Source organism: Nanorana parkeri, unplaced genomic scaffold (assembly GCF_000935625.1).
Source record: "Nanorana parkeri isolate BGI_ZX_2015 unplaced genomic scaffold, ASM93562v1 scaffold427, whole genome shotgun sequence".
NCBI lineage: Eukaryota > Metazoa > Chordata > Amphibia > Anura > Dicroglossidae > Nanorana > Nanorana parkeri.
This window is the reverse complement of record NW_017306695.1, coordinates 895552-906919: the sequence shown is the minus strand read 5'-3', so window position 1 is coordinate 906919 and position 11368 is coordinate 895552. Positions and strand designations below refer to the sequence as shown.

The window sequence follows — 11368 nt, the reverse complement described above, 5'->3', positions numbered from 1 at the left end:
GGAGGTGCGGCGTGTGGAGCGTGCGGGTCTAGCAGCGGCAAGCATGAGGTGGGGAGGAGGTGCGGCGTGTGTGGAGCCGTGACCAGGGCCAACTAAATAAAAGCTGATTAATCAATGATTGAAAATGTTGAAGACTTTTTCAATCATCGATTATAATCGACTTAGTCGATTTAGTTGTTGCAGCTCTACATTCATCCCCGATTTTCTGGTGACAGTTCCCGGATTGAGGAGACCATCTCCTGACAAATTATGTCTCCGGGATCATAATATAAACTAGGGCTGCAGCTAACTATTTTCAAAATCGATTAGTTAGCCGATTATTAAGCTTGATTAATCGATTAATCAGATTTTCTTTTTTAAAATGGCTCCAGTGATGGACTACTAGCTTGTATTGAGATTGTAGTCCATCACGGGAGCAAGTTTGGAGCGGTGGAAGTAAAAAAAAAAAAAATTGGTGTGCAATATAGTACATTATACAGCGCAATGCAGAATAACGCCAGCTATAGAGGAATACAGCAAATCGCAGCAATAGTACATTATACTATAATGTACTATTGCTGGGATTTGTAGTCCTCTATAGCTGGTGGAGTTCGGCAGTGTGCTGTATAATGATTATACGGCGCAATGCAGAATACCACTGACCAGTTATAGAGGAACACCAAATCCCAGCAATAATACATTAAACATCCTGTATAATGTATTATTGCTGGGATTTGTTGTTCCTCTATAGCTGCTAATGTTCTACAGTGTGCTGCTTTAAAAAAAAAAAAAAAAAGGAAACATTAAAAAGGGATCTCGAGTGACTTACCTTGATTGTCAGCGGTCAGCAGCGAGTCGGGAAGCTCACCGGGAGGAGAGGGCCAGATGCATGTCCTCAGCGTGAGCGGGTTTACCGGCGTGGGCGTGGTGTGAGCGGCGGTGAGCGGGAAATTTACATTTTAGCCGACGAATAGGCGATGGAAAACGTTGACAACGTTTTCCATCGTCGATTTTAATCGACTTAATCGAATAATGGTTGCAGCTCTAAAATAAACCATTTTTTTTTAATACTCACCTGATGCCGGGATCCACCGACAAACGCAGCCTCGCGTCTCCCACGCTGTCAGAATATGCATACAGCGTGTGCTGGTTACTACTTAAACCGGCGCGCGATGTATGCAGCTTCTGAGAAGATACACTATTAGCATAGCGGGAAAGGCGGCTGCGCATTTTGCATCGCTCACGCTACGGTAATAGCGAATCTTTCCAGAAGCTGCACACAGCGCGCCTGTTTAAGTAGTAACCAGCACTACGCTGTATGCAGCTTCTGACAGCGTGGGAGACGGGAGGCCGCACTTTTGGTGGATAAGGGGATCAGGTTGTGACGACACAGTGATCAGTTTATAAGTTAAATGTGTATTGGTGTTGAGTTGTGTTTGAGTGCGTTATGCTGTGTGACCTGGTTATGGAAAGACTATCAGCACCATCCTTCGTTATCTCCCATTGTTCTCTGAGGGAGCTCAGAACAATGACATTCTGGCCAGGCTCCTGCTATGGCTGTCTGGAGTTCGTTAGCAGGTGGACACCTGTGGTGTTGAGCAGACCGATGGTCTGGGAGGGGAGGGGGGATGTGATGGGATTATATTCTGATTTCATCACTTGCTGTATATAAGTTTGTGCAGTTGCTCAATAAAGGAGAGTTTGTTTACCCTACACTCAAGCCTTGGCTAGTGACTGGGGAAACTGGGAGCTACAGATCAGCGGGTTCCAATATCTCCTCAGCAAGGAAGAAGACAGCGGCGGACATACTCATCCTGAGTACGGGGGTCCGTCGCACAGGTATTAAAAAGAAAAAAAAAAAGATTTATTTTATGTTCCCGGGGATAAAATGTCACCGGGTTTTGTTTTAAAAATGTTGTCCCCTTACCTTGGCCTGGTGGTTAGTGGGGGTTCCATGGACCCTGGTTGTGGGTTGGGTCTGCTGTGGCCGTAGCTGCAGTGGCTCCCTCTCTCCTCTCTGCCACCTGCACCCGGCCGGCCCGCGTTAGAACGGCTCTGTCATCGGGCGGCCGCTGGGTCCTCGGCTTCTCGGGCGGCCCTCTACACTGCCTGATTAGAGGGCCGCTCCTGCCTCATCCAGCTAGATCAAGCAGAAGCGGCCCTCTAATCAGGCAGTGTAGAGGGCCGCCCGAGGAGCCGAGGACCCGATCACAGATGCCGCATCGGATGCCGGCCACAGTGGGGGTCACGGGGGCCGTACGTGACAGCATTGGAGAGACCCGGGGGGCAATTGCCACCTTGCCCTCCGGCCCAGTCCGCCCCCTGCACTACATGGTAAACTATTGACATGTATTGTGGTGTGATGCGATTTAAAAAAAAAAGTGCACAGCTTTCTCTGAGTGATTTAGCTGCAGTTGGCAGCCCATTCAATTAAATAGGTTTTCCCTTCCATAATACACCCTGCAGCACGTAGCCCACCTTTTCCTTCTGCAAATATATGTAACTTGCCATTCCTTGACACACTTCAAACTTTAATGGTATGCACTTTTTCTCATCCAGTAGATAGTACCATGTAAATAGTATTGAAAATAGCTGATAGGAGAATACCTAACAGAAATGCTGAGAAATATTTTATATAACTCGCCCCCATGCTCTTCTGTGGCAGTGTTGACTGATATACTGACAACTAAATAATTTGTTGGGTTTGACAGCAGAGCTTATTTGCTTATTCAGGATTTGGGCAGATGTCATCAGTTACATAAGTTTTTAGTTAAAACATTTGCAAATATTTACAGCATAGTCCTACAAATATATAGTGTATGTTGCTAGAGTGCTGATTTCTTTTTTTTATGCAACCATTTGAGTCCCCAGGCCTTTCTGTTTCACACATTATATGTGTATGTTTTGTAGTCTATCCTAACATTTTATGCTTTGCTTTTTCAGGACAAATAGGTCCTGAAATGTGGAAAAAAATACAGCATTGGCGCAATTTATGAACCCCCCCCCCCCATTTGTTTGTCCCAAAATATAAAAGTCTGCTGTTTAAAATATCACATTAATGTGACTTTTCTGTAACATAGCAAAATACTAAACCTCATGGTGAACATACAGGTGAAACTCGAATAATTAGAATATCGTGCAAAGTTCATTTATTTCACTAATGCAACTTAAAAGGTGAAACTAATATATGAGATAGACTCATTACATGCAAAGCAAGATAATTCAAGCCGTGATTTGTCATAATTGTGATGATTATGGCTTACAGCTCATGAAAACCCCAAGAACCCCAAATCCACAACCTCAAAAAAGTAGATTATTACATGCAATCAATAAAACAAGGATTGTACATAGAACAATATCGAACCTCTGAAAAGTACAAGCATGCATATGTACTCAGTACTTGGTTTGGGCCCCTTTTGTAGCACTTACTGCAATTACTTTTGCACGATATTCTAATTATTCTAGTTTCACCTGTATGCGTTTTACTTCAGGAGAGCTCTTTTTTTCACTTTTCAATGCTTTGGAAAAGAGGGTTTGGGTAAATTGTTGCCATACCATTTGAGGTAAGATTGTCAGGTTGACGATGGCATTAATTAGTGCAACAGCAACTTTGATCCATAGAAATACAAATGGCATTGCGTTCACTAAGGCGTTGTTCACACCCAGGCATTTTTGAGCAGTAGAAAATGAGCTTCAAAATGCCCAACACAAGAAATCCCATGATTTTCAATGGCCCTGTTCACACCTGAGTAGCAATACGCCAAAGGCAGAAAAAAGTACATGCGCTTCTTTTGGCAGTTTGCAGCTCGTTTATCCCCCTTCTATTTTAATAGAACTGACCGGAAACGCGCGACAGAAGCATGTTGCACATTTTCTAGCGGACCCGATCGGGCCACCCGTGCAAAAGGGGCCTTGCATGTGTATCTGATGCTTGTACAGTCAACACAAATGTCAACCTGGAAAAAATTAGGGGGGGGGCAGGGGGGAATGTTTTTACTTTTTAGGCTATATAGTAAACATTTTCATGCACAAAAGTTACTCAATACAAAAAAATCCTAAATCCTAATAAAGCAGGCTACTCTAATCTTGTCACATGCACCAGGAAAGCTACCGTCTACCTAAAATGTGCCATTGTTAAAATCTGCTTAAAATAGAACTAAAGCCATACCTTTTTTTTTTTTTTTTAGATTTTTAACACTTTTTTTCAATCTTGTGTTCTTTTGGGGAGATTTCCTTTACTTCCTGTGTGATGGACACAACTGTAAGTGGAAGGAAATCCCTGGTTGTCGGCAAGCTCCACATCAGAAGCCCAGGCGCTGAACGTTTCAGTTTCTCTGCTTTGTGCTGGACCCCGGCAGTTCTAGTGTTAGCGGGGCCCCCAAGAGATGCCCATTAGAATGGCCACCTTTTATGAAATGGCACTGGGGATAGTAGCTTTTAATACCCCAACTGAGCTTAACTGAATCCAACTGCTGAAGAATGTTTATTGCCAGACTTGATTAGATAACATAATATTAAAAACAAAAATCCTTTTCTTTAGTGTTCATTGAGGGGCAAAGGAATTCAGAGACTGTTTGTTGTTTTTTTCCTGGCACCTACAGGGGTATTTGGACAACGGATAAAAACAAAACAGTGACCAGCCCAGTAGGACCCCTTCTAACCTCAGCAGGTCTTATTAAACTTTTCTCGGGAGAGCAGAAAAAAAAATGTCTTTTGCTAGCATTTTTTTTTCCAAGAATCCTTTCCAAGCTGCTTAACTCTCTCTATACGCAGCTATCTGCTTCAGCAACTCCTTAGCACTAGTTTTGAAGACTGTATCCAGACCCTCCTGGATTGGGCAAGTGCACTGCTAGTCTGAAATGTGACATTTGGGTACTCTGTGTTCTGTCTTTGGCACTTTCCAGATCTGAATGTACTGGTTAATTAGCCACACAGGACTTTCTGACTTCAAAGCCGTGCCACAGCTCCAGGTGTGACCGTTTCTTTAAAACTTAATTGTGAGTATGCCATGTGGGCAGAGCACATGGATTGTGTCATTTACTCTCCCCTTCCTCCCCCATCAGAGGAACCTTTTGGCCTCTGGACACCAGGAATGCATATTTCCTTTTCCTCATTTTTCAAGTGCATCTGTGATTTCTTCCCTATTCTGTAGGCCCTCAGCATTTCCAGTTTGTGGCCTTACCATTCAGCCTAGCTTCTGCACCTTGAGTTTTCAACAAAGTACTGGTCCCTGTTCTGTGCTGTTTCCAGGGTATTCCTATTGTGGGATATCTGGCTAATCTCCTGTTGAGGAAACATTCAGCACCAGTGTCGGCCAACCATGTGCCATGAACAGTTCAGACCTTGGAGTTCCTGACTCTTTAGAACTCTTTAGCGCTAGAACCAACTCATCATTTGAGTATCTGGCTGTCATCCTAGGTACAGCTCAAGCCAGAGTTTTTCTTCCCCAGGAGAAACTCTCAACTCTCAAATTCTGATTCTTCAGTCCACAAGTAAGCTGACCCTCCACTTCTGCATGTCCCATTAATCCAGCATGTCCCATTAATTATCTTGAACATTCTGGAGGTTCAGTTGATTTGGTTGTATCTACAGCTCTGAACATTCCAACTGACAGGTCATCCGATCAGGCTCAAGTTAGACAACACCACAGCAGTGGCGTACAACTACCAAAAGTCTTGCCGTTGCAAGAGATGTACAGTATAAAGAGTTATATTCTGGGCAGAACTTCACTTGCACCGTTAACGTCCTTGACGTGGAAAATTTTCAAGCAGAATTCCTAAGCCAGCAGCGCCTGGACCCAGGTGAGCGGTCCCTTTACCCGGTAACGTTCTAGGGCCTGTGTCACTGGTGGAGGACACTGGATGTTTGTCTCAAGACCTCCCAGGTTCATCATCATTAGGCAGCGAGATCCTCTGGCAGAAGCATTGGGTGCTCTGGTGGCTCTGTGGGATCAGTACAGCCTGGTTTATGCCTTTCCTCTACATATCTACTTTGAAGGATCGAGATGGAGGGCATTCCAGTGATCCTTTTCGGAATAACTTTGCAATGGCCCAGGTGGATGTGGTACTCTGACCTTTCAAATCCTCTGGATCTTCTGTCCAACAGATAGTTTACTATCCTGCTTCACAGTTGAAACCTCAATCTTCAGGCAAGGGCATCTCCGAAGCAGTGGTTTCTGGGAAGCTGAAAATGAGGAAATCTGCTTCCTGCAAGGTCTGTGACCACACATGGAAGGCATAATATGCTTGGTGCGAGAAGAGGAACTTTCATTCCTTAAAATTCTGCTTGGGTTGAATCCAGGCCCCTGGGAAATTAAGCCTGGATTGACATTTGACCCAAAGTACCATCAAGAGGCAGATCTTGGTGCTTGCCGTTTTGTTCAGAGACAGTTGGCTTCCCAATCTTTGATTTAAGACTTTTCTGCAAAGTGTCTCTTATATTGCTCCCCCTGTGCACTTCCCTTGACTCTGTGGTATCTGAATTTGGTTCTCTGAGAACTTCAAAGACTGCCATTTTAACCTGTTAGGAGCATTTCCTTTTTCACTCTGACTTAGGTTATCTCTCGATGCCATTACCTCTTGGAGGTGTGTGTCCAAACTGGTATCTTTGTCCTGTAAAGAGCCAAACTGGGTCTTACACAGGTACAAGGTGGTATTGAGGCCTAAACCCTACTTTTTCTTTCTAAAGTGGTTGTGGCCTTTCACCTCAACTGGAGATATTCTTTTTGTTTTGTCCGTCTCCAGTTTATCAGAAGGAGATTTCCCTACATTAACTGGATATAGTTAATACCGTGCATTTCTACCTCTACCAGCCACCTCTTCTATTAGAAATACTGACTCTCTGTCATCCCTGATGGTCCCTGTAAAGGGGAACCAGCCTCTCATACCACCATTTCTCGGTGGCTCAGACAGATCATTATTCAAACCTATGGTCTTATAGATTTGGTTCCACTCTATAAGTTCTGTGAATGCCTCTTGGGCATTTGGCATTCCATATTTGCAAGGCTGCCACCTGCTCACATGTTCTGCAAGTTTTACCAGGTGGATGTTCAGACCTCATCTGGTGCCAGCTTCAGGTGTAAATTTCCCTAGGCTGCTGTTTGAGCTCCAGGCACTCCCCAGTTCAGGTTTTTTTTGTTGGCCTGTTAGTGTTTTACTACTGTACTCTTACTTTTGCATGTCCCAACAATCTCTACATTCCTGTGTCTCTCTAGTAACCCTAAATGAAATGCAGTTTTTACTTAATGTAAAATCAATTTCTTGGATTTGGAGGCAAATTTCTAGGTTGCCATTCATCAAGATGAACGAATTGGGGAATTCAAAATGTTACAGTTGTCACCAGAACAAGAGGTGAGGGTAAATCATCCAATGGTGATCATTGGTTTTGTGATAACTGTCTAAGAGGGTAGTTCCCCACTCTTTGTAGAGAACACACTGCATGTTCAAGACAGAAAATAAAAGGAAATATCCCCAATGGGACCTCTGAGCTGCACATGCAACCATCTTTTCAGAACCCTGAAGAGGCATTGGCAGAAATAACCTGACCATTCAAAGAGTCTGAAGAGGGGCTGAGGGTAGTTGAAGTGTCAGCAGACACTTCAGATAGTCTCCTAACTATATAAATATTTGGCTAGGATCACATGCTATGATCTAATAACCAATATTTTGTCATCCAATATAAAAGGTTTGGCTATACATCCCCAATTCCAAAAAAGTTGGGACACTGTGTAAAATCTACATAAAAACAGAATGCAATGATTTGCAAATCTCATAAACCCGTATTTTATTCACAAGAGAACATGGAAAACACCAAAGGTTTAAACTGAGAAAATGTACCATTTTAAGAAAAATATAAGGTCATTTTGAAATTGATGGCAGCAACATGTCTCAAAAAAAAGTTGGCACAGGGTCATGTTTACCATAGTGTAGCATCCCTTTTGTTTTTAACAGCACTCTGTAAACGTCTAGGAATTGAGGGGCCAGTTGCAGGAGCTCTTGGAAGAAATGTTGTCCCATTCTTGCCTGATATAGATTTCTAACTGCTCAACAGTCCTGGGTCATTTTTGTCTGACTTTTTGTTTTAAGGATCCGCCAAATATTTTCAATTGGTGAAAAGTCTGGACTGCAGGCAGGCTAGTTAAGCACTCAGACTCTTCTTCTACGAAGCCATGCTGTTGTCACAGATGCAGTATGCGGTCTAGCATTGTCCTGCTGAAATATGCAAGGCCTTCCCTGAAAAAGATGTCATCTGGATGGCAGCATATGCTGCTCCAAAACCTGGATATATCTTTCAGCATTGATGGTACCATTCCATACATGCTAATGCTCCGCCATACCAGAGATGCAGGCTTTTGAACTGAGCGCTGATGACAAGCCTGAAGATCCTTTCTTCTTTAGTCTGGAGGATGCAACACCCATGGTTACCAAAAAGACTGTCAAATTTTGATTCGTCTGACCACAGAATAGTTTTAAACTTTGCAACAGACCATTTTAAATGTTCTTAGGCCCAGAGAAGACAGCAGCGTTTCTGGATCATGTTCAGCTATGGATTCTTTTTTGCATGATAGAGCTTTAACTTGCATTTTTGGATGGCATGGCGGGCTGTGTTCAGACAGTCATTTTTGGAAGTTTTCCTGAGCCCATGCAGTGAAGTCCATCACAGAATCATGCCTGTTTTATTAAAGGGCATTTAATATTGTGTTTATGCCTTGTCTCTTGCGCACAGAGATTTCTCCAGATTCTCGGATGCTTTTGAAATTATGTACTGTAGATGATGATATATTTAAAGCCTTTTACGTTTAGGAGCATTATTTAGAAATTGCTGCCATTAATTTCAAAATTACCTTTTTTTTTTTTTTTTGCTCTAAATGGTAAATTTTCTCAGTTTAAACTTTTGGTATGTTTGCTATTGTTAATAAAATGTGTTTGTGAGATTTGCAAATCATTGCATTCTGTTTTTATGTAGATTTTACACAGCGTCCCAACTTTTATGGAATTTAGGCTGTACTTTTAACTACCTCCCGGCCAGCCGCTATGTATACACGGCCGGCCGGGAGCTTCTTGGATGTAACTGGGCGTGTATACACGTCCTGTTACATCCGCCCACGAGTGGAAATCCACACTATTTGAAAAAGAGGCAGCGATGCCCGTTAATACAGCGTTGCATGATGGAATAAATGTCAAAGTACTGCAGCGCTGAACACTGAAAAATGGCCTGGCCAGGAAGGGGGTCTAAACACCTGGTCTTCAAGCGGTTAAGATGTGTTCTTTCATTTTTTTTTGCCGCATGCTATGGAAAAACAAAACAATAAATACATTAACGTGCAACTGAACTTTTCTTATCTTTAGATAGCGTGGATAGGGATTCGAGCACATGTTGGGTTTTTATTATTCTCTGTTTTTCTGTTAGGTAGATGCACCCCCACTATTTGTTCTGGTGACCGTTATCACTGGCAGTGAAAGTAATAGGAAATCCCAAGTTTTGGGTTGTCATCAGGAATAGATGGGAAATCTTCCAATGGATACGCTAGTTCTGATGACCATGCTCACGACCACGGATTTTCCTCTCTTTGGTGGGAATTACTCTTGTGGCTATCGGAGAGAAAGCCAAGAGAAATCTCACCAATGGGGTACAAATGGCAAAAAAAGCTGATTGGTTATAACCCTCCCTTCCTCTATCCAAAATGTAAAAAGGTTTTGGCTTCAGCTCTACTTTAAGCTGACTTTAACAATGGCACCTTTTAGGTAGACTACTGTATACCTTTCCTGGTGCATGTGACAAGATTAGAGAAGTCTGCTTTATTAGAATTTAGGATATTGTTTTGTGTGGATTTAACGTTTGCGCTTGAAAATGTTTACGACACACAAGTTGAGTTCAATGTTCCCTCATTGTTATTTAATATTGCAGGAATTCTTATATTTGAAGTGGTTTAAAAGTCTGTAAAAATCATCTCAGCATGGATTTGAAAATTAATTCCTGTATTGGAGAGAAAAAAAATGTTTAGTTCATCCTGTTATGGAATTTTTGTATTCTTGCAAGGATCTTGCATGTATCAATAATATATCATAGTTGTCACAGCACATTTTCTATTAATGTTCATTTATTCTCTCTTGTAACAGAGCCACCTTCAAAACCTGAAATTATAAGCCAGGCAACATTTTTGGAAACAGGAAAGCTAAACCTGGTAAGCCAATAAAAGGGATCATTATCTGACATAATTGGAAACATCTTTTATATTTTTTTTTCTTTGGCATCACCTGTCTGTTTTCTTTACAATTATAAAGACATTTTTTATGTACAGTGTTGAATCAGCACTTGTTTTTTATTGATGCAGGTTGGAGACTGTGTTGCTAAAGACAGCTATCCAGATGGCAATATTACATGGTACAGAAACGGCCAAGTCCTTTTGCCAGTGGATGGAGGTATGCTCTACATTGCTTTGATTTTATTGTTTGTTTCTGTTGCCTTGCTGGTTAAATGGAGTAATCTCTGCCTGAAGCCTAAGATTTTTCATAGAATTTAGAAAATGTGCTTTGTTTATAGTAGGAAAAAAATGCTAATTATTTTGCTTTGGCTCGTAAGTATAGCTGATGGTGATAAACTTGGTAAAGCAGTAGCATTTAAGCTTTATGTAGAGTGCCTCAGTAACCCCAAAAACATTAAGCACTTTATTATGCAGATATAGACTTAATCTAGTAAATTGGAACTTTAACTTGCTGTCTCCTGCCTCTAAAGCATGGACAGCCTCAGTCAGTGTGAGACAGTGGACTAATATGTTTGTAAATCAGTAAAGAAGCTGGACAGAATTAGAGTCTGTGAACATATGTTTGCACGCCACATACAGCATATCACGGTCTGAATTTCATTCATAGTGGAGATCGTAGAGGGGTTAAAAATAATGTGCCAAATTGATTGTGAGGTAGAAGTTATTCCTAAATCTGGCCTTCTTTCTTGTTTATTAAAGCCTATTTTTCAGTTTTAATCCACTAAATACATTTCAGGTGCATGAAAAAAAAGGTGTGCAAAGTCTTAACACCCATTCTTTTTGTGTGGAAGCAGTGAACTCTCTGCAGAAGTCTGACATGCTCCCTGCTGAGATGAAGCTAGAGCTTTCCAAACAGCAAGGAGCTTGAGCTTTCCTAATTGCAGAGCTATAGGTCTGAACGAGGTGAGGGCATGTCTGACTTCTGCCATCTAAACCAGTTTTCATTTTCCTTTTTAAAATGCACATTTCAGATCCCAGTATTTGCAAAATATCCCCAAAAGCCATATTTTATTAAGCTCTTGCCGTCCGCCCGTAGTAAAAAAACGGACGGACGGCACTGCTGCATTGGTGGGTTGCCGTCGCCAGACGGCATTTTTTTTCTGCTCGCGCGTGCCCCCTAGCGGG

At 42.2% G+C, this 11368-nt stretch overlaps 1 protein-coding gene across 2 annotated transcripts in view; it reads left to right on the top strand.

Moving 5' to 3' along the window:
* Positions 1 to 11368, top strand: part of ALCAM (activated leukocyte cell adhesion molecule) — a 99862-nt gene that overhangs the window by 57153 nt on the left and 31341 nt on the right. For both annotated transcript variants that reach the window (XM_018560025.1, XM_018560024.1), the window contains exons 4-5: positions 10098 to 10162; positions 10313 to 10400. In XM_018560025.1, the coding sequence (XP_018415527.1) occupies positions 10098 to 10162; positions 10313 to 10400 (153 nt within the window). The remainder of the gene's footprint in view (positions 1 to 10097; positions 10163 to 10312; positions 10401 to 11368) is intronic.